The sequence below is a fragment of the Rattus norvegicus genome, chromosome 8 (assembly GCF_036323735.1).
Source record: "Rattus norvegicus strain BN/NHsdMcwi chromosome 8, GRCr8, whole genome shotgun sequence".
NCBI classification, from domain to species: domain Eukaryota; kingdom Metazoa; phylum Chordata; class Mammalia; order Rodentia; family Muridae; genus Rattus; species Rattus norvegicus.
This window is the reverse complement of record NC_086026.1, coordinates 62,384,492-62,408,788: the sequence shown is the minus strand read 5'-3', so window position 1 is coordinate 62,408,788 and position 24,297 is coordinate 62,384,492. Positions and strand designations below refer to the sequence as shown.

The window sequence follows — 24,297 nt, the reverse complement described above, 5'->3', positions numbered from 1 at the left end:
TGCAAAAGAATTTCATCAAATCCTAATTACCTGGTATTAAAATTATAAACTGGGTTAATTGACTTTTTGGTAAAAAAAGATATTGTAAGTACAAACATGTTTTAATGGATGTTGTAATGAGCAGTTTTATAGTGAACAAGACTGAACATTTGTGTTGTATTTGTGTGTACATGTTTACGTGTGAGTGTACATCCATGCACAGAAGCCTGAGGTTGACGCTGGGTATCTTCCTAGGTCACTCTCCATATTAGTTTGTGACTTATAACCATGGGGGTTAGGTGGCTGGTAAGTTTTCTACTTGCTGATTGGCTAGTTTGACTGTCCCCGCCTGTGCAATTGCAGGTGCACTGTCATGGCTGGCTTTATAAATACTAGGGTTCTAACTTAGGTCCTCACTTTACCAATTGAGTCCCTTGTCGTTGTCTTTAAGGGAAAGATAGGAATTTGGTATTAACTAAAAATCACGTCTGTTCTGGGTATGCAGCACTTAAGGTGAAGAATCTAGAAGAATTTTAAATGTTTATTACATTCTTAAATGAGACTTATCAGTCTTTAATTACAAACCATTATTTTTGTTTTTTTTGGTTTTTTTTGTTTTTTGTTTTTTTTTTTTTTTATTTTATGTATGTGAGTACACTGTAGCTGTCTTCAGACGCACCAGAAGAGGGCATCAGATCCCATTACAGATGGTTGTGAGCTACCATGTGGTTGCTGGGATTTGAACTCAGGACCTCTGGAGGAGCAATCAGCGCTCTTAACCTCTGTGCTATCTCTCCAGCACAAGCCATTGTTTATCAGGCTAAAGATCATAGATTTTTCTGATTTTAATGTTATTCAGATCAGTTAAATTTGAAAATTTCATCCTAAAATGAATAGTGGAACAGATTTAATAAAACATTATGACTAAATAGCACAGTTAATAGGATTCAGAATGTAAAATATCTTAGAAAATGTTTTGTTCTCATAGGCATGTTGTTTTATAAAATATTTTTCTAGTAAAGGCAACTGTGATATTTTAGTAAAATAGTTGTGAAATTTAAAAAGAATTTTAATTTTCCTGAAAAATCCTTATTTTGAGCAAGAACAGTTTTTTTATTGCTATAAAGAATATGGAATGATTTGTCCCTTTTGGTTTTTAGGATGTGTTCATTTTAATGTGTGTGTGTGTGTGTGTGTGTGTGTGTGTGTGTGTGTGTGTGCATGTGCACCACGTGCATGCATGTTACCTGTAGAGGCCAGAAGAGGGCATGCATTTCCATGATATTGCAGTTAAATATGGTTGTGGGTCACTGCTGGTGCCGGGAACCTAATCTGGGTTCTCTTCCAGCTCCTAACCACTGAACCATCTCTCTAGTGTACCCTCCACACATACTTTTTATCAGTAGAAAAAAATGAATTTATAATTATAGTTTATATTCTAGGGTCTATTTTACTTTGGGGGGATTTTTAAAATTAGGTGATAAATGAAATTTTAGACAACTTGTAATTTAAGTTCAACCAGACCTGAAATAGTTACTTTAGGTAACAGAAGTTACCATTGGTCTAATTAATTAAAGTATGTATGCTGGAGCTAGTTTTACAAAGCACCAGAGAGTAAAATTAACTCTGTTTTGAAATGTATACTCTTAGCCACTCAGTACTCTTTTGGAACTTTCCATGGTATAAAACCCAATCTTTAAGTGAATAACATCTGTTTCATGTATGCACATGACTTACTTTTCTGTATTATTTAGTTATGTTCAGATCTCCTTGGAATATAAACATGATAAAAGCTTACTAGTTTTATTATACAAAATTATTTCTTTGCAACAGATAGTAAAGGTTCACTATTTTTGTTGCTAAGTATTATAAGGGAGTTGAAACCAAATTTAGCTTTACACCAAAGAAATTATATATCTTTGCTGAGATTTCTTTTGATCAGATCTAAATAATATGGCATGCTGACTCATTATTGTAATCACCAGAAATATTTCAAGAGATTACAGTTTTCACTCCAAGTCTGTTAGTTCTGGTTAACAACAAAAATAAGATCAAAGCCTCATTCTAATAGAGCAGACACTCAGACGTGAGCTATGTGCGATGCTTCTGTTTTACCTGTCCTGCTTTCAGCTTTATAAAACCATTGACTATTGTTTGCCTGCTGCCCAGAATACCGTCTCGGTTTCTTCCTCCGTAGTGTAATTCCTTTGTGGCCTGAAATAAACCTTTTGTACATAAAAGACAGTTACTTCTTTTCTTTAGCTGCAGCTCTCCACTTACTGAGCATGACGAGAATTTTTTTTTATGTATCATATCACCCAATTTAATGATCCAGAGAAGTGATTCAGAGCACTAATGTACACATTAATTGAAACCAATGTGAAGTAGGTCTGGAGAGAAAATAAGCAGTTTGCAGCTCTTCCCGAGGATTCGTTTTCAGTTTCATGTTCTCACATAAGGTAGCTCATAATCTCCTGTAATTGCAGCTCCAGGGGACTTACCATCCTTTTTTTGTCTGTCATGGGCACATAGGAACCCCTCACTTCTCAGGCATCTACACATACATATAAACACAAAATTAAAAAAACAAACAAACAAGAAAACCTGAAGCAGAATGAAAGTGGCTTGCATAGATCTACTTGGCTATGACTTTTTTTTTAAATCATAAAGCCATATGCATAAAAAAAAAGCTACCAAGAATAGTGGCTATAGAGCAATTCTTGTTAGTTGTTTATTTTTAAATATATAGATGTTGGCCACACTTAAATTTTTATTTAAAAGGTAAAACATATGTATGGGGAATCCAAGTTCAAAAATCAGTCTAGTCCCTTGATGGTGTTTAAAACTTAAAGTATTTCTTTTAGTTTTTCCTGTGTGTTTCAGCTTTTGTACGTTCCCAGGGAGAATTTGGTTCAGGTGTATTCCTCATGGTATGTTACTGTAAGTGCATACCACATAATACACTGATTCAAATATACATGGATTCTTATCTGTCTAGCCACCAGACTTCCTTCTTTAAACACTAAGATGCATAGATTTTGAAGTTACATCTCATACTAGAGTACAAAGTGGAGTCAGGTTTATAACAGCAGCACCATAGTCTTTACCAGAATTACCACCGAGTTGTCTTTAAAAAAAATTATCTTACGTTTTAACTGATTTGTACAAAAAGATATCCAAGCCAGTTGATGGAGTAATAGCTTCTTGTGGTTGCTTCTTTGAGGATAATTTTTGAGTCCCTGTCCTTTCCAAACATGCAGTATTCATATAACCTTATGAGAACAGTGCCATCTGACCTTGACTGGAAGACATGGGAATGTTGTTTCAAGATAATGAAAATTGCAACACAATATTCAACTTCTTTGCAGGCTGTTCTTCAATAATGTATATGACAGCACTATATATTACGGTATGCCCAGACAATGCAGTGTGTTTGTGCTTACTAGTGTCAGTGGATAAATGCTAACAGCTCCTGAAATACACCAGTGAAGGATCCGAGCAAGATGCATGATTATATGCCATATAATACCACCAGCTTACTATGCCTTGATTATGGCTAAATAATACAGTTCTATAGATGAAACATAGCCAGGAAATTACAAGTATAATTACTTAGAAAATATGCTCAAATTATACAAAACATATACTTCACTGTTACTAGTAAATTCAGTTGGCAATGATACAGTTACAATAAAATGTGTTCATTACCAAAAAGTAAAGGGAAATTATAACCAATCTAAGATTGTGTTTTAATTACCAAGGTAAAAACCAAAATCCTTTAGATTTTTTTTTCTGTACACATTTAGTATATTTTGAGAGATAAATGGGCCTGGGGAATCTGTTTGTTATTCTCTCTAAAGAAAAGCAAAGATGGTGATTTTTTTTTTTTGATGAGTTTGTAATGCCTTGATTCACTTGAATACCTGAAGCATTCATATTTGAGAAGCGTGCTCCATGTGTTTATTGTACATAGTAAGCTAAGTTAATAATTGCCACATAACTTTAGTCTAGAATCTGATTTTTTTATACCAAGTAAGATTTGAACATGTAAATATTTCTAAAACTAATATTTATGTCACAAGACATTCGTAAGTTTCAAAGTTTATCTTTCATGTCTAAAACTAGCTTTTCATTATAGGATTTATTTTAGATTTTTCCCTATCTTAATTTGTTATTGGGCAGAGAAAATGAATCTGATCTAGATCCTTCAGTGGTAACAGTAGAAAGAGCTCGCTAGTTCTTAGGTCTTTCTTTGGTCCGTTTTTGAGACAGGGTTTCCCTGTGTAGCTTTGGCTGCCATGGAACTTACCCTGCAGATCAAGCTGGATTCAAACTCAGAGATTTGCCTGCCTCTCCCTCCTGAATGCTGGGATTTAAGGCGCACACCACCTCTAAAATGTTTTACAAGTACTGGTGCCATCCTCAAATTTTTATTCTTCAGTGACGTTCTTTGTTGCATTTCTGTTGGTCCAGTTTAATTACTTTCCTGACACAGTACTTAAGTCCTTTCCCTCAGAGCGCTTCTATAGCACAGTGACATTCTGCAATCAGTACAGCAGTATACTTGTGTTGTCGCTAGTGAAAATGAGTCAGAAAGGAAATACAGTGATGGTATTATATTTACAAACTATCTTTTAAACAATTTATGAAGTTACAAAAAGACAGAATAGCTAGAATATACATTTTCTTTGTTGTTATGACCAGAGAGAGTATACATCCAAGTTAAAACTTCCCAGAAATCTAGGAGTAACTTTTATAGCATTTTAGTTTTTACAGTAAAAAATGTGTTTTAGATAAAAGCATTAGCTGTGCAGCATATTTTTCCATAATACAGGTGTTACACATTTGTAACTTTACAGTTCTAATCCTCCTAAGAAGATGCTAAGAGACAGAAAAGATTAGTACTAAAATGTCTTTTATTCTAATTTTTTAAAATTGATAGTAGTTAGAAGTTGTATTTCTGAAAAGAATTGCTACCTTGAATTCATTTGTCATTGTCATAAATGTCATCTCTGGCCTAAGAGAACAGACAGTATGGTGGGTATGATCTGACAGGCCAGAAGGTATTAAAAATCCAAATAAACCTGTTCCACAGTAAAGTTTTATTCCATCATCTTATAAATATTTATATTGGAATATCAAGTGTGATCTGACTACCACAGCTCACTAATATATTCCTGTTTTATTAAATTAAGATAATTAATACTAAAAAGCTATACTAAATGGTAGATGTTATAGTTGAACAAAGTAATTTATTTGAACTGTTAAGACTGTAGATGACTCTCAAAGCCAAAAGAGCAGCTAGAAATTAGAGAAACCCTCAGAAGCCAGTAGGACCAACTGCCTAAATATTTGGTCAAGTTTTACAGACTCCAAAGGGACCCTTAGAAAGTTTTGCTTTAAAAGCACTACTTGGAAGCTTGAGAACAAAGCAGATAAGCATCTATATACTTACCATGGATTAATTCAGATTTAATATAAACTCAGCTATCCATAGAAAATGGAACAAAATCTAGTGTTTCTGTAGTATGTTCTCTATAGTACACTATTATTCGTAAAAATATCAGATGTGTAATAGCAGGTATGATATATAATTCATTAATAAGAAAAAGGTAATCAGTCGAAACTGCCTTTTAGCTACCTTGAAATTTAGCATAGACTTCAGGTATTTAAAGGAATAAAGAAAAAGATATTCAACAAATTAATGGAAAGAAGGATACTGTTGAGTAACAAGTAATGTCCACAGAAGGATGCTAACTGTATAAACCACGAAAGAAAACAACAACCAGAGCATCCTAGAACTGAATACGTAAGGATTCACCCATATTGCTAGAGAGTGTAAAGCACAGTATTAGGAGAAAAGGATAGGTCACCTGAATATCTTGAACAAATAAGCCTATTCAAAATTAGAACGAGAAATGAAGAAAAATTAATAGAGCTTAGGAGAGTCCTGACGAAGTCCAGGACACATTTGTACATTATCCTGTTCGTACAAGTGGGAAAATGGCCTAAATATGTAAAGAAACAATGGCTGAAAACAAACTAATTTAGTAATGAATTAGTTTATTCATTATTAGCCTTAATCATTTGAATAAAAAAATCATTAGGTTTGTCTTACTTGGTCTGAAAAAGATTTATAAAGATGTTAAGTAAAGGAAGCTTATTTCGACTTTCAAATTTTAATCATATATGTATATATACACACACACATATACATCCAAGTATATATATGTGTGTGTGTATGGTGTGTGTGTGTGTGTGTATGTGTGTGTGTATGTGTGTGTGTATGTATGTGTGTGTAATTTGCATCTAGGTGGCCCAACTAATCTTACAGCAACCAACCTGATATAAATGACGCCTATCCCTTGAATGTGTAGCCGCTCACTCTTACATTAGTCAGTCCTTGCCCACTACTCGCAGAAGACTTAGAGCGCCACTTTGCTTCCCCAGTGTTCTTAGTCACTTCGTTTCATTCATTCATTCATTCATTTATTTATTTATTTATTTATTTACTTATTTATTTATCTGGAGCTGGGGACCGAACCCAGGGCCTTGTGCTTGCTAGGCAAGTGCTCTACCACTGAGCTAAATCCCCAACCCGTCACTTCATTTCTGCACGTACATTCCAGTGATATAAAGATACTTCTTACAGATCTGATTGTGTTTTTAAATTTAGACATTTCCCATAGAAATCAGACACATATGTTCTCACTTCTGCTCTTTGATATTTTCAAATAATCCTTTTGGTAGTTTTGAAATCTCTCTGTCTCTCTCTCTCTCTCTCTCTTACTTTCTCTCTGTGTATAAGAGAATTAGACAACTTCGTGCTTTGATAATTAAGTTACATGGAAAAAGTAAAACTGATAACTTCTTGTAAGTTAAAGGAACTCAATAGAGTTATAATTTCTGGTTTATATTTCACTTTAATTTTGAAATAATACAGATTTTCTTTGTCTTTAGAAATGTTGAAATTCTTCAAGTCTTGTTTCAAGGCCTTTATAATGAATTCTTCTAATTTGGGAATATCAGAGGAGTACTTGAGTCTGTATTGAAACTTGACTATGTCAGCTAACCTTTTATGTCTTGATGGTCCCAATGATCGGTTGACTTTGTACATCATGATTTTCCTTGTGTTCTCTTAGGCCAGAGATGAAGAGGAAGCCTTTCTGGACTGGAGTGATGAAGATGATGGTGGATTTGATCCAAGCACACTTCCAGATCCAGATAAGCACAGAAGTTCTGAAGAATCAGAGAGTGAAGATACAAAACACAAGATGAGGTGTGTTCTTACCTTAGTCTCATTAACTACAAAACTCGTTCATAGGCCCTTTCTATTTTAATGAGTCCAGTGACCACTAAACTCTTACTTCAAGAGATGGTTTTTGTTTTTTGTTTTTTACCTTTAATGCCCTATATAATCCTTACTTGTATTTGTTTTGCCTGCATCTCATAGTCTTCTGATTATTTTAAGGACTTTGGTTATTTTTATTTATAATTTCTGCTATCATAAATAACTATGATATATAAAAGTTCTGTTTTCTCATTCTTTCCTCTTTTTTCTCCTTCCTTATTAATCCTTTATACTTGAATAATTATAAAGTACGATAAATACAAGCAGGCAGGGTTTTATTGATATCAAATATCAACGGGTTTTGATGAGAATGCTACTAAAAATTACCTCTGCCAACCTGATTCTGGTGGTACATACCTGAGATTCCAGCGCTTAGGAGGCTGAGGAAGGAGAAGAGTCACCATCAGTTAAAGACCTAGGGTGTCCAAGAGACTTATAAGACAACATGTAAAGCAAAGCCTTGTTTTAGAAAACAAAAACCTGGGTTGGTGAGGTGGGCCAGCAGTAGTCAAGTTCCATCCCTGAGATGTGTGGAAGAATGAGACAACTGACTCCAGTAAGTTACCCTCTGACCTTGACTTCAGTAAATTCTTCTGACTTCTTACTGCACAGTTTGGAGAACAGTCAATAATGTTATTTCTGACACTCCTCTTTAAGGCAGCCAGATGAAGTTCCCAATAAGGGAGTCCACATAGACCAAAGCACCCTTTGGGCAGGATTTCCAAGTCAAAGAACAAATAGCAACAGATAGTAATAGCATCATCAAACCTGACCCTCACAATGTCCAGCAGAAATGACTGACTGGGAAAGTTTAAGCAGTCAGCTGGAGTCCCAATTGCCCTTCCCTCCGTGGATGAGCTTTTCTTTCTACCACAGGCATTTTTATATCATAGTTATAAACACTACTAGCCTCTGTTGGAAATTGTTTATCTTCCACCTGTTCTCAAGGTACAATGCTTTTTCTCTTGGGGTGCCCATCACCAGACAAGGGGTGTTGGAGGACACTTGGCATAAACATACTTGGGTCTGAAGTGAGGAGACCAAATTACTTCCAGCTCTCAGTAATCTCAGAGCGCACCTGACAGTTTTTCCAGTAATGTATGTAATGTATACTATAGCTCTTCACATGTGGGCACCTCCTCTATAACCTCCTACACAAATATATGAATGAATGGATATTGTAAATAAATGTAATTTTTTAAAAAAAATCTGAAATTTAAGAGGAAGCTATAGTTTCATATTTTTTCATATTAGCAAATAAAATAATAGAAAATTTCTATGTAAACAACCAAATTCTTCCCATTTAAGACCTGTTCATTTGTTTATTATCTATTATTTATTTGCTCCCATGCCAAAATTAAATGAAATATGGTAAATTGAATAATAGTGTGAGTTAACTTAGTATTTTTTCAGAGTACTATGTATTCTAATAATCTTGTATTGAATATTAAGCTTTATGGGTTTTCTAAATCACTGGATAGAGGTTAGGTAGCAATGACAGATAAAGTTAATATTTTTGATGTGCAGACAAAGGTTGATGGATTCCTCAAGTAGCCCAGGGAGTCTAGCATTGAAGAATAGTCCACAGAAAATATTAAAGATCTCAAACAAATTATCTTCTTAGAAAACCATGCTCTAGACAGACACTGAGTTAGTCTTTGTAGAAACTGTGCTTATTGGTAAAAGGAAAATTTTACTTATCCAAAATGTAGTTATGTTAAAACCTTCAACCACTTGCTATTAGGTTCAGGCCATGTTTCTAATATTTAGAAGTGACTTAGAAAAATTAATCTAGACACTGCTTTATAAAGTTCCTTGGTGTGCATGTGCGACTTCTGAATGGTCCACATGCTGCCTTAATGCTCACGTTGAAGACTGCCTCCTATCCCCATCCATTAAAGACTGCTATATGGGATCTCTCTCTTGATAGATCTTTTGATAACTTGGTTTACAACATGAATTCAGATGTTTCTGTATAATTTAACTCTAGAGGAGAACATCATTTGGTTCTTACAGTTCTGCAGCCCTATTTTGTATATTTGCATGACACTGCTTTAAAAGGAAGAACAAACCTTTAAAGTATCAGCAATACTTCTATATCTGGTTCTAACCTTCTATATTGAATGTTTCCTGATTTCTTTTTTTTTTTTTTTTTTTTTAGATATACTAATAAGCGCCTTGGGTAGAAATAATTTTATTGGGATTTAAAAAATTATATAACATGTTTGTGCCACTAAAGTGTGTGATCTAGGTTCAGTTCCTAAGTCATCATTCAGAAGGCATTTTGTTACTTGTTTCTATATTGTTACCACATAGTAGCATTTCCTACTACAGCTAATGTGGTGTGTTTGCTGATAGACTCATTTTAATTTCTATAATAGTTTTATGCTCTTAATTATCTCTCAGAAAGCATGAGTTCTCATGTTTCTCTTTTATAGTAATGCAGCTCCAGGTTCTGTCCTCATTGTCAGTATTAATGAAAGATTAAAGCCTTTAACTATCTGAATTTCTTAATTGATTGATGTATAAGTATACATCAATAAAAGTATAAGGGAAAGATGTGCTACTCTTTACAGATACATCAATAAAAGTATAAGAGGTATTGAATAATGTAAGAAACAACAGAATATAGATGATTGAAAGACGCTAGGAGCAGATATTAATAAAGGAGATAGGTGTACCTTGTAAGAGACCAAAACATTGTAATGAAAGATGGGGCTTCAGAGGGAAGGTAGTCAAGTATTACATCACATGAGGACAGTTTGATTTCAGGGCAGCTGGTTAACTCTGCAAGATGGAAGCTACTCAGGTTGCTTGATAGTAAAGAAGTGCTCTGTGTTGAAGAGCCTATGGGCAGGATTTTATTCCTTCAATATATTTAAGAGTTCTCTCAGATGAAGAAAAAAAACTTAAATAATTTATGTCCATGATCACAGAAAATATTAGTGTGAATGAAACTGATCCCCTAGCTCTACTGTTTCAGACGCATTACATGAAACTTCAGTGACGAAGGCACGTGGATGGTGCCTGACTGAAGATCTGGGTCCATGTCCTAACTAGCTTTATGGTTGTTGGTATTCTGGCTCAGGTAATAGGGACAGTTGGGGGCTAAAGGTACTTTGACATTATGTGTGGCTACCCGGAGTGGCACATCCCCCACGCGCTGAGTTGAGACCAAAAATGTCTTAGCTATTGCTGGGTGTTGCATGGGAGCTGCACTAGACCGTGGTTAGCAGATACATACCGCCGCTGCTTCATGTCCTTGTGGAAGATGGGTTTTATTTATACTTCTTTCCAAGTAGCCCAAGTCATGCTTCTTAACGTATCCTCTGTCACTCAAGATGAATCGATACACAAGGTCAGCCCTATTTATCATCCCTAGAATAGAAAGCAGGATTTATGATAACGTACAAGTAGTAGACTATAATTTAGCTCAAGTATTTAGAAGACCAATCATAGTAAATTTTAACAGTAGTAATGGCTGCACCTACTACTCTTGACAGAAGTGATGTAGGCACAGGTGTCCCTCGTTGTTCCAGTTGGGCTGCATCTTTTCTCTGTCTGTCACAGACAATGATTTCTGAGGTTCTGTGGTATCAGCTCACTGCATGTTTAAAGATTTGGTTGCTGTGCTCTTTCTGGGTTCCATTTAGTATAAACTATTCTCACATTGATCCTGGTTATCACGACTCTCCCAGAAGCATATTCTTTGGCTATGAACTTGGTGTTTCCAGAGATGAGTTCAGTCTTAAGGGACTCGATAGAGCAATTAGAGAATCGCTGTGAGTCTTGAATGAGTATGAGTTGGTTTCATTTGAAAGTTTACTTTGTTGCTGTTCATAAATATTCATCATAGCACTACATGGAAAAACACTTTGTCAGTAAGAAGGTAAGCCATATTTACTGAAGAGTGACCAAATCTGTGGTCAGTGGTTCTTCTTCAGGGAAGTGTGACAAGATTTCACAGTTTGTATCTCTGTCCTCTTCAGTTCATTGCACAGCTGCAGAAGAATTTGAACTGGCCTTAGGCCTCTGTGGAATCATCCACAGTGCTGTCTCTCGTGCCCAGGTTCTGATGCTCATCATTTAACCCCTTTAATTTGCACAGCAGAGACAGATCTTGCCTCTCTAGTAACAATGAACATTATGTATCCTTGAGTTCTCTTTAAGGCTCCTACAGAGGAGGAGAGGAGGAGAGGATAGAAATGGTGAAAATACAGTGTGCCCACATGTGAACTTTAGACAAGAGAGCACCCTAGTTTTTCCCCAGGAACAGCTGAAGTGGGGGCAGGGGTAGGAAATGTGTTCATAGTGCAGGAGGGTTAGTGCTGGGTGAGCCCAGCTTCGCCTCAAGCCTCAAGCTTAGTGCTTTCTTCCTCACAGCAGATCCAGACAGAAGCGTGCTTTCTTCTCTGCTTCTTTCCTCATTTTCATCCGTTTAACAATCAGTCTAGTTTTCCCTGGCTTTTCCTTCTCTTTCCCTTTTGGGCCTGTGGAATAGAATTCATAGATGTTAGGTTTTTTGTTGTTATTACTAAAATAGAGAAAAAAGTCCATAGGAAAAGTCAGACTTTGTTTGGTTGTCTTTGTGACATCCTTGGTCTGTTGAGCACCTCACAGTCCTTGTCCTTATCGCTAACAAACTTTGAAGCTTGTTTATCGTTTAGCAGGAGACTGACTTACGTAGTTGCCTTTGGGGTCATAAATGATTTTCATTTCAAGCAGCCCATGTATTGTAGTCACAATGTTTGAATGATAAAAAGTATCTTTGTGGTGGAAACAACTACAGTAAAAATGTTTTGCATTATTTAATCCACATTCTACTTAATTTCTAATATCAAAAGTGCTTGTAACTCCAGTTCTAGGGTATCTGTTGTCTTCGTTTGGCCTCTGCCAGGACCTGAACTTAAGTGGTGTACACACACATACACACACACACACACACACACACACACACACACACACACCCCACACACACTAAATAAAATAAAGCAAAATAAAACAAAATAAAATGAAATACCAGATACGCTTGTATCTTGAATGATTATAATTTCTCTCCATATATCATTTTCTGTAAAGAATGATTTAGTGCCTATCATGTGCTGTCTATAATAAATGCAGGCAGAGTACAAAAGATTAAACAGGAAATGCCATTCCTGGCTTCCACAGAGTTTAGTTCAGTTGTGGTTACAAAGAGTAAGTACATAGTAGTGACATTTGCAATGGATGAATGCTGTGGTTGGCATGCCTGGAGATGTGCTAGGAAGATCAGACATAGGAAATGATGGGTCTCACTTGAGCCTAGGGGACCAGGAAGTTTCCTGAAGGCAGTAAGAGCTAAGCTATTCCTGAAATCTGAACCAGACAGGGGTGGGGTAGCAATTGTCCTTTTAAAGTCTTTCAATAAGATTGTTTCTTTTAATTGTGTTAAAAACTAAGCGATTTGACTCTTTGCATGCAGTATATTAATTTTTATATATAACAGTCCCATTCATTGTGTTAGGTTCATGACCATCCTTAGGCAAATTATAAAGGATGTAAAAGTTTACCAAATATTAAATATGATTAACAAGAAATACATGGATGTTCTAGATATTCATTATCTAGTAAAATTGAGTATTTAATATTTTTAACCTTAATATTTCAAACAAAAAAGAAAATATTAGATTCTTTCTATCTTTGTTCAGTCTTTTATTTGTAGACTACAGCCTTGACCCAAGTCTGATTCCTTTAAGAGAAATCCCCAGACTAAAGTGGAGTGCTTTCCTAGCACGTGCAGGGCTCAGGCTAGGACTAGCAGATGACATGGTTGTATAGTGGATGTTTGATAGGTTTTTCTAAGTAGCATAAGGGCAGCTAGATTTATACTTTGCGCTAAGGTTATTGTCAAAATTTAAACATGATTTCTCTACAGATAACTTCTGTGTCTGGTGATACCTTAGCCTGTATTGAATAAATGGGTCCAATTCACATATAACTAGCTGTTTCTAACCTGTTCTTAATACTAATCAGTATATGGTCTTGTGTTTTGGTTTTTGTTTTGTCTTTTGTGTGTTTGGTTTTGCCTTTAAAACATGTTTGATGCTGGTTTTATTTTTGAGTAAATTTGATTGTCTTTGTTAAATTACTTTAATCTCTGTAGTTTCTGTTAGTATTGAGTTCTGTAGCATCTCTTGAGTCATTTTTTGCTCAGCAACTACTATTTCAAGATTTGCAGTCAGCTTTATAATAGACAGAGGACTTTTCACAAATATTTATGCCTCAGAGACAAGTTTCTGAGGACAAGAAGATGGACGGAAACACTTTAAGCGTGTGTGTTGATGTATATGAGTGAGGGCGTGTCCATGCATAGTGTACAGTGGATGTCAGGACAACCTCAGGTGTCTCAGGCAGGGTATGATTGCTGTGATAAAACACCATGACCAAAAGAAACTCGGGGAAGAAAGGGTTTATTTTGTGTGTGTGTCTCTGTTATAGTCAATCATTGAAAGAAGCCAGGGCAAGAACTCAAATGGGGCAGGAACCTGGAGGCAGGAAGCTGATGCAGAAGCCATGGAAGAGATCAGCTTACTGGCTCGTTCCTCATAGACTGGCTCTATGGCTGATCTGCTTTCTTTTAAAACCCAGGACCACCAGCCTAGGGATGTCATCACCCATAGTGGACTGAGCCTTCCTCCATCAATCACTAAGCAAGGAAATGTTTAACAGGTTTGCCCACAGCCCAGTGTTTAAATTTTATTTTATTCCATGTATTTACTTTACATCCTAGTCACCCCCTCCCACTGCCCTTCCCCCTTTCTCCTCTCCTTCTGTGAAGAAGCACTTGTCATAAGGCCTCCGTTGGGTATCCCCTCATCCTGGCACATCAAGTCTTTGAGGCTGAGTGCATCCTCTGAGGCCAGACAAGGCAGCCGGGTTAGAAGAACATATCCCACATATAGGCAACAGCTTTTAGGATAGCTCCCATCCAGTTGTTCTGTACCCAGCCAAGACCAAGCTGCACATCTGCTACACATGTTCAGGGAGGTCTAGGTCCAGCCTATGTGTGTTTTGGTTAGTGGGAAGAAAGAGGTAGCAGGGTTATTAACTACAGTTTTCATTTTATCTAGACTTCTGCTTACTGATCAGTCTTATTGCAGCTTATCAGATACAGAAAAAAGTCAGGTCTGCTTTATAATATAAATAATACATTTGCTTCATTGTAAGCCCGCCATCCTTTCACTTTACTTCTAGCTCTGAAATATTTAAAAACAAAACTATTAGGAGAAACTTCAGTGGCAGATTGGAAGTTTACGAAATTGCCCTTTTGACTTTCCCTGTGTCTCAATTTTTGGTTGTGCTTTCTACTCTGTCAGTTTTAGTTACCCAGCTTCCATGTTGACATTGCTTTCGGCAAGAGGCATCTATGTTTAATCCATACCCTGTACCCTGTCATGCCTCTATCTCTAACTTCCATTAATGTTATTATAATAATATAATAGTCCACTGATATTCTTTCCCTTTTAGAATTTTAGATTGTGTCCATGGATTGGATTCTTGTTTGGCTTATCAGTATAAGTAATTGTTTAATGAGCAACTTTGAAGACTTGAGTTGTCTCTCTTTGGAGGTCATTTGAAGACTAATGAAGAGTAATAAGAATAATAAATTGTAAGACTTGATGTTTTCAGATAGCTGAATGCCAGGGATGTGTTTGGGTGCATGCTGATCTTTGGTGTGAAAACAAATGTTAAAGTAGTTCGAGATGGATGTTGATGTATTTCTGGGGAGTATAAATATTCTACATGTAGATTAGTAGCAAGAGGATGTTCTAGCTTAAACTTAGATTTACATTTTCAATATAGAAGGAGAAATATTTATATGTTCAAATTTTCTGCAGAGCAGAAATTGTTTTTATCCTTGACTCTAGGTAAGTGGTAGAGGAATCTCAAAAACTAGGAATCCCACACCAAATTATGGTGTAGGTGTGTTTGCCTAAAAGGGGGCTCCTACCTCTTTACCAAATTCCAAAATTATTTATGAGCAACAACAACAAAGAGATTTTTGCCAGCTTCAAATAATGTGTGGATGTTTAATGAAAGGAAATGTGGATGAGGCATGGTGGTGAGAGGTGAGGTTCTCATGTCCTTCCTTTTCTCATTATTAGACTTTGAGCTAAGATTACTTTTTTAGCATTTTCATTTATGTTTATAGTAAAGTCTAGACATTTTTCTTTTTAGTTCCAGCGAATACTGAGAATTGAGGCATTGAGAATGCTATGCATTCTTAGTACTGATTCCGTAATAGTCTTCGCCATCGAAGGAAACAGCAGATTTGATGAAATACACTGCAGTGATCCTTCTCCATTAGGTCTATTGCCATGGTCGTATAAACTAAAATTTATAAGGGGAAAGAAACATCTCTGACACAATTTTATTTTAAACTTTAATTTTAAAGTGCCAATACTTGCAGATAGGTACAAAATTTTTGAAAATTTTTAAAATGAGTTAGCTTGTGCTTGTTTATTATTAGTTATAAATTATGTAGAAGAAAATGTCCAAGCTGCATTTGTTGACTGTACGGTACAAATAAAGAACCAAACTGGGCACTGAGATGCTGAATTTGATCTACAGTGGCTTACCACAGGCAATTTAAGCATCGGGAAGTTTTGTATAAGGAAGTTTTTTTTCTATACCTCAAATACCTACCTCATTGTCTTGGCACTTAGACCAGTGTGCAATTTTACCTGAGAGAGGAGTAGGGGGTGGGGGGAGGAAAATCAAGGAAGTTGAAGATCTGTACTGTCTCTACAATAAAATCTGTTCCTTCAGCAGTCCTTTGTGTTAGATTTCTAAGGTGTATGGAGATGTTGATCTGATGTTTTATGCTATAACAAACACACACACACACACACACACACACACACACACACACACACTCCCTCCCCCTCTCCCTATTTTCCTCCCTCTCCCCTCAGGGCAGGAACTCTAATATAATTCATCTTCTTGTCCAGGTTAAGCTTATATAAACTACTTGCCCTAATACCCTTGGGCATTCACGCCACTCCGCTATATTCCTGTAAAGCACAGCATGCTGCAGACATTGGCAAGTTTTCTTAGAGCTTTGTCTTCTAGCCTAGATTACAGCCAGATTTTTCAACACTTGGACACTACACAAGACTTGGTGTGTTAGTTTTAACTGCAACAACCTTGTACCCCCTGATAGTGTAGTTTTCAAGTTAAAAGACATTCTGGTGTTCCCCTCCCACAGGCCTCATATTATTTTAAAATACGGTGTTTAATCTGAGCCATCTACTATTCATGGCAGGTACCAATTTTTGTTTTGATCTTATAATATATAATTTTCTCACCGTTCTGAACTCCTGTGTTGGCCAAAGCTTCCTAAGAACTGCACTGTAATTAAACCTGTTTCTGATTGATAGAAAAATATATCATATTTCTCTCTTTTTGCCTTTTCCCATTAATACATGGGGATTTAAACCTCTTAACTGGTTCTGCAGAATGATCTCAAGAAGCATGGATAGTACAGGAGTGTAGCAAGGAGATTCATAGCTACCTGAAGTTCTGGGAATCAGACTACTGAATGCTTCCTCACATGTAGTTTTGGAATATTGACATAAACTTTGTAACATGAGAAGAAGTTCAGGATTAAGAAAATTAAGTGTGTGTTAAAGCCAAACAAAGCTTGGTTTTGCTGCAGTCAAAGCTTTGAATAATTTCTTTTATAAGTTGTGGAGCATAGACATACTACTTAAGATCTCTTTGGTTTTCACGGTCCACCAAGTGATAATGCACAGATTGTAAGACTCTTTTTAAAGATGTAATGGGAATAAAGAGAAAGCCAGATAGGAAACACAGCAGGATACAGTGTGATAATCCTTGTAGTTAGTGAAGGTGGAGCGGTAGGAATTTCTAAAGCAGCACACAGTTGGTAAGAATAGAGTGTTTTCTGGAATGTCTCCAATTGCTTTCCTCCAGAATCATTTAAGTGCTTAATATTCAAAATATCAGTTCTTCCATTTAGGATACTCTGCAGAAGTGTTATACTGCCTTGGTGAAGTGAATAGTGTAGTGAAATTATTGGCATGTGATCTATTTGATGTACACAGATGTTCATATTATAAAAGTAGAACATGGCGCTTACCCTGTGTATATAGCTAGTTGGTCTCCTGAGAATCGGTTCTATGACAGTGAAAAGGAGAGTGGATCCCAGCTCTCCTAGAGCACACACTGCTGGTAGACAGAGAAGCCATAAGGAATGAGCAGAAGAGTAGGACACAGTTGCTCATGAGGATCTTGAAAGAATTGGTGGAGGCAGAATCGGAGTTGACTTCAGTTGTTAAGACAGCCTCACTGAGTAAAGGCTGAAGGATTGCTAAAAGCCTTCTCTAAGAAAAGGAGTAGTTTTTCTTACTATTTGAATCATGACTACTCTGGGCAGTTACTGCATTTTAAATATGTAACCAGAATTACCTGTATGTCTGCCAGAGGAGATTCTTGGCTGCCTGTCATCCCAGCACTCTTCCACCCATTCGCACATACTGACGGATGCTAGCTTTGTGGCAGGTTATGATGTAAGACTCTACAGCCATTCCAGTCCACTCCAGGATCCTACTAGGAAGAAGTGGGCTAACCGTGGCACGTGACAACAGGAAGACGATGGGAGCAGGCCTAAGCAAAGACTGGGAGGTAGCTGCTTATGTATTGGCTTTCTCCTGTTGTTGATGAGACAGAATCTCATTATGTAGCCCAGACTGGTCCCCACCTTGCAGTGCTACTGCTCTGTCCTCCCAAGTGCCATGATATGACCACAGGGGTGCACTACGGCTCCTAGCTTTTTTTTCCCCCCTTTTTTTCCGGAGCTGGGGACCGAACCCAGGGCCTTATGCTTGCTAGGCAAGCGCTCTACCACTGAGCTAAATCCCCAACCCCAGCTCCTAGCTTTTTTAAACTACTGAAAATAACCTATCACCCATATATCCCCACCCATCACCTTCCCTTAAGTTAGGTTATCAATGGGAACAAATTTTAATTTAATTTTTATTTCAAGGGCTAATATAGGATGGTTACAGACATAGCAGAAGATACATATACTAGCAAAACGAACATTTAAAAATAAACTTCCAAATCTTTTTTCATATATATATTTTAAATGTAGATGGATCTTCATTTTGTGTTGATTTCTTAAATTTTTTTAGTATTCATAAAGAAAAAAATTTCAGTAGATACTTAATATCTTATGTTTATCTTTATAATGTACTTAACGATTTAATCCTTTAAATTGTTTTGGGGTTTTTAACTTTCTGAAATTAAAAATAGTTCTATCTTAAGTATCTTTCTTAAGAAATCTTTGAGCATATCTTTAATTATTTTCTTGGGCAAGATTCCCAGAAGAAAATTTTCTGGGCATGCTTGCTTTAAAACTTCTAAGTGATACTGCCCAATGGGATACAGGTGAGAAAAATCACAGTAGTGTCAGTAAGTAGTAACACTAAGTTCCACATGACTAATAAATAATTTGAGCCGTATTAAATTCAGAGGGAAACGGTCCCTGTTGATAGGCAGCTGAGTTCTTCTCAGGGAAGACAGTAACATGGATCTGAGTCTTCTGTGCGAGACACAGAGCTAGAAGGAGATGCCTTGCTCCCATAGAGACACAGACTTGGGTGTCATCCCCATTTTTTGTTCTGCTTGAATTTAATACAGAAGCTGTTTTTACTGTAAGAGACACAATTACAGTTATCTGAAAATAATTTAAATGTTGAAGTCAGAAAGTTAAAACTATAGAAAAAGTAAGTTCAGCTCCTAGAAGATTTTTGAGTTTGGGGTTCAGAGAATTTAGGAAATTAAGAAACTATGCCCCTCTTCAAAATCAGCTTTTAACATTAACATTTAATATTTCACTTTCCATTTTTCTCTTTCCTTCATTGTTTCAGTAAATAATTGACTCAGATATTTGCTTTAGATACTCTGGCATGATTTTGTATTTTTCTTTTCAGTAAAGTCTCAGTCAGTGGATTTTCCTCCTGCTATCTGTCCCATACTACATCTTAAAGATGTTTTCACCTGTGTTTAAGTTATATGACTTAGTCTTTAAATGCATAGTAATGAAGTCTTTATGATGTAGATTATTAAAAGATTATTAACTCTGAATTTTTGATTTTGATAGCAGAGGGACTTTGGTGCTCTTAGCTAAGCTTTGCTTTTACTTTTTAAGATGGTGCTTTATCAGTCCGTGTGTTGTTGGGTTACTGTACTACGCCCTTTCTGACCGTTCGATCAAACGTTTGAGGATTGAAAAGAACTTAGCACTTTAGGTCCTATGGGAGTGCTGATAGAAAGGTAAAAGATGGAATTCAAACCAGATACTCTCCACGCGGAAGGCCACTACTTCCTGTTAGCTAAGTGCACTTTACCCCCTTTCAGGGTTCACTTACTTTATGAAGGGAGCTCGTGGTTATGAATTTGTATTTTGGAGTAAATTACATTTTCTTTTTTCTGGCCTCAGTGTCTTCAGAATGTTTCATAATCTCCTTGCTAAATGTTACTGGTGAGGTGTTGCTGTGTTAAGCTGTGGTGTTTTATTTTGTTTTCTTCTTGTTGCTGTGACCGAATACAGGACAAGAAGCAACTTAAAGGAAGAAGGGTTTGCTTTATTAGCTTAGGCTCTAAGGGACACAGTCAATGTGGCTGGGAAGAGACGGCAGCAGGGTCATGGGAAGCTGGTCGGTCACACTGCATCTGTAGTACGAAGCAGAGAAATGTCTGAATAGGACACTCAGGTGATTTTCACAGTTGTAATCAGTCCAGGACCCCAACCAATGGGCGGTTTCAGTTGGTGTTTAGGGTGGATCTTCCCATCTCACTCAGCCCAAACTAGAGGCTCCCTTGCAGATATGCCCAGGTGTTTTGTCTCATAGGTGAGCCTAGGTTTGTCAAATTGACGTCATTATTAGTCATCACCACTATTATAAGCTACATGATAAATAGAACAAACTATACTTCTAGAATTTGTAGAAAGTAATTTTAGAATCAAGAAATTAATTAAATATAGCTTATTTTAGCCTGCTAACAGATGAGGATTTCCCAGTCCCTCCTTAGATCTACTGAGCTCCCACATGTACCAGGTGCACAAAGGACAGAAGCCTTTGGCTTATGCAGCAGAGTGTGAAACAGCTGAGGGCTTCTAGCACTATGGCATTGGAAAGAGGCTTTTTCTGATGGAACTGGATCATTGCTTTTCTGGTTACTGTTTCTTGGGGCTTAGATTGTGGCAGTTATCTATAAAATTCCCATTTTATTACCAGATAATTCGTTATTCATAACACTACTTATTTGCTTTCTATAGAAAGTAGTCATAAAATGCCTTCCTAAAATTTCAGTTGCTAATTGAACATAAGCAACATTCATATCTGGTTTTCTTTTGGGGGAAACATCTGAAGCTATTTTCTGCAGAGAATATAATGTGCAAAGGCACATTAACAGAGAAAGATACATTAACAGGGAGCCTACTAATTAAGTTTTCTGTGAGCCTCTCCAAGGTGCCCTTGATGTGCAAGATGGGCAAAACCAGTGTCGTCTTCCCCAAATATTTATGGCACTCTAACCCGGTGGATTTGGCACAGAATTAGCCACAATCCTCAGCACATTAGGACTGAATATCTTTTTTTAAAGGCTTAAAAAAGTTTGCTGGCTTTCATGTTCATTGTTCTAGGCTCCCTTTCAAAATTCAGCAGTGTGTGGCTTTGAATAATCACATCGTGTCATCTAGTTTGCCTTTCCTCTGTTGGTGAGAGAGAATGGCTGAGTCAGGGCGTGTGGGTGCTTCTGGGAAGTAAATGGAGAATTATGTGGTTTGCTTCCAGCTGGTTATAAGTGGATATGCTGATTAGGCATCTTCACTTTTATATCAGGCTATCTTCTCCACAGTAATGGAGTCCATTCAAACTTGAACAATTTGTTCTTTTTGGATACATCATATGGTTGGAAAAATAATGTAATATTGATGTAGCTTTTTTCTTTTGCTGATTATTATATACAGCCAGTGTGAGAATGTTTTGAATGGATGTAATTTTTAGGCAGAAAGTAAGTTAGTGTGTAAAGAGCTATAGTGTTTTTATTTATCTGGTTTCATTTAACTCTCAGAACAATTCTAAGTAAATAATTGAACTGCAGAATTTACGGGATTGGCTACTGTTTCTCTCCTCCCTTTCTCTCTCCCTTTCCATTCTTCTTTTACTCCTGTTTCCCCCTCACCCTCCATCATTCTTTTCTCTCTCAGCCATCATCATGGATTCACATGCATTTAGGAATCTTTTCCTAGTTCCATGTAAATTTTAGGATTGCCTTCCTCACTTCTGTGCAGAAACTTTGGTAGAGACTGTGTTGACTCTGGAAGTCACTGTGAGCATTTTTAACAATGTCAATTCTTATAATCTATGAATATAGGATTTTTTTTGTTTCCTCTGTAAAATGTTTTAATAAGTGTCTTATTGTTAAGCTCTTTCAACTAGGTATTAGTCTTAGATGTTTTATTTTTATAATTAGTATAAATAGGATGGCTTTCTTGACTTTTATTTCAGATAACTTACTGTTCGACACAATAATGTTATTGATTTTTGTATGTTGATTTTACATTCTGTATCTTTGCCGAATTTACTGATTAGTTACAATATTTTATAATTATTTGGGGGATTTTCTGTATAAAATACCTGGTTTTGCTGTGTTTATTCTCAGTCCGACTCTGTCTCTGTCTCTCTGTCTCTCTGTCTGTCTGTCTGTCTCTCTCTCTCTCTCTCTCTCTCTCTCTCTCTCTCTCTCTCTCTCTCTGTCTTGGTACTAAGGGAATCACTCTGTTACTGGATTTTTGTTTTTGATTTCCTGTTATTATTTGGCATTTGTCAGTTACTGATGTCTGCCTTGTGGTTACTGAGACGTTTTACTGTATTGAGCTCTTTTGAAATGATACCTGACTTCCTTAGTTCTGTTCTGATCAGTTAGTTTGTAAATAGCTCTTCATTCCATGCCCTCCAGTTGAGCCATCTTGAATATGCTATCTCAAAATGTTTTGAAGATTTTTAAAAATATATTTATTGATTCATGAGTATGCATGACCACTTGTAGAAGTCAGAAAATATTTCTGCCATGTGACTTCTCAGGATTGAACTCAGGTAACCCTCTCACCTGCCCTGTTTTTTGCTTTTATTTAATGAATTTAGTGATTTTTTTCCCCCCTTCTCAGAAGGCCAGTGTACAGGATATATGCAGACTTAGTCAACAGTACTTAGTTTCTTTTTTTTTTTTTTTTTTTTTTTGGAGCTGGGGACCGAACCCAGAGTACTTAGTTTCTTAAGACCATATGTGCACATTAGGTTTACATTTTTAAAGAAGAAAATTTGGTACTTCTTGACATTTTAGGCCCTTTATCATAACATAATTAGAATTAGTAAATGATACCCTTATCTGTATCTATGTCTACATAACCTGCTACCTAAAGGACAGCTTAACTTTAAATAGAGATAATTTGATGTTAACACAAAGATAGACTATAGTCTGACACACCTAAGGGACTTCTCAATGTCTTTAGATTATAGATAATATATCCAGAGATCTCTATTGTTATTATATTTAATGCCATATTACTTATGCAGTGGCCCACGTGTGCCTGGTTTTATGGTTTCTTTCTGTCTTACAAAATGTCATTTTACCAACTGCCTGCTCTACATTTGGGTTATTCTGTCCCTTTTTAAATGTTTGACTTCATGCTAATGAGTTATTTATTTATACATGAATCATTGGATTTGTTCCCACCAGTGACACCAAGAAGAAGCAGGAAATGAGGAAGAGAAACAACACTGAAGTCGATGATGTAAGACCAAGAAGTCGTCATGGAAAGAAGGCCAAGTGGGAAACGTTAGAACCTTTGGATACAGGCCTGTCTTTAGCAGAGGACGAAGAGCTGGTGTTACATCTCCTCAAAAGTCAAAACTAAGTGTTCTCTGTGCCTCTGTGCACCTCGATACCTCTGGACATTACTATGTGGGCAAGAAGTTAAAAACAGCTTTGGGGCACTTAGGTACTGTGTGTCCTTTCTCCAACAGAAGTGACCACATTCTAAGCTTTACAAGCTGAGTTTTGAAATATCGAGGAACATACTCAGAGTAAGAACATGTTGTATACTCTGTTAGGATGTATGTGTAGGTTCATATTCCCCACCACTGGAAATGCTTGTCTTGTTTGTTCCCACAGTGCTGAAGAGTGAACCAAGGCCGTGCATGTGGTAGATGAGTGCTCTCCTCCCGAGCTGTGTACCTAGTCCGGCTTGTTTGTTTTACAGGCAAGGCTCTGAATCGTTGTTCATTTGCAAATACCTATATTCATACAGTACAAAAAATTTAATGTTACTCTTAAGTATACATAATTTTGTGTATATTATCTCCAAAGAAACAGTATAATGGACTAGCCCTGACAAAGAATATTTTTTGCGTTCATAAAAAATAAACATTTCTTATAAAGTACTATTGTTTTCATTGTGTCCAGTGATATGAAAAACTCAAAAATAGATTCATAAAATTAAATCATGACAAATTCCTAAAACAAGGTCTTTGCGTTATAAATTAGCCTGCTGAAAAGTAACACATTACACTTAGACTTGGAGATCGCTGGCAATTATTCATAAAATCTCTCGATGTCTGAAGACATTCTTCACGGGCTCTTTGTAGGCGTCCTGGGTTTCTACCTGGTTCCTTATGAGAGAATGAGGTAGCACCTCTGTTTCCTTACCAATACTATCTGTCTTCAAAAGGAAAATGAGAAATCTGGGCATCGAAACAGTAATAACAGTAAATTTAACCTCTGAAGGAGAAGGATGGATGGTAACTTGGGGATCTCAACACTTCCAGTTCAGCCAGTCTGTACTGGTCTCTGAAAAAAATGTATCACCTTCCTTGTCTATTCAGTGCTGTCATGAG

At 36.6% G+C, this 24,297-nt stretch overlaps 1 protein-coding gene across 1 annotated transcript in view; it reads left to right on the top strand.

The window, feature by feature from the left end:
• Ddx10 (DEAD-box helicase 10) overlaps positions 1-23,913 on the top strand; it is a 154,710-nt gene extending 130,797 nt beyond the window's left edge. The window contains exons 17-18 of the mRNA NM_001106820.1: positions 7,122-7,258; positions 23,141-23,913. Coding sequence (NP_001100290.1) covers positions 7,122-7,258; positions 23,141-23,318 — 315 coding nt within the window. The 3' untranslated portion in view covers positions 23,319-23,913. The remainder of the gene's footprint in view (positions 1-7,121; positions 7,259-23,140) is intronic.
• The last annotated feature ends 384 nt before the right edge of the window (positions 23,914-24,297 follow it).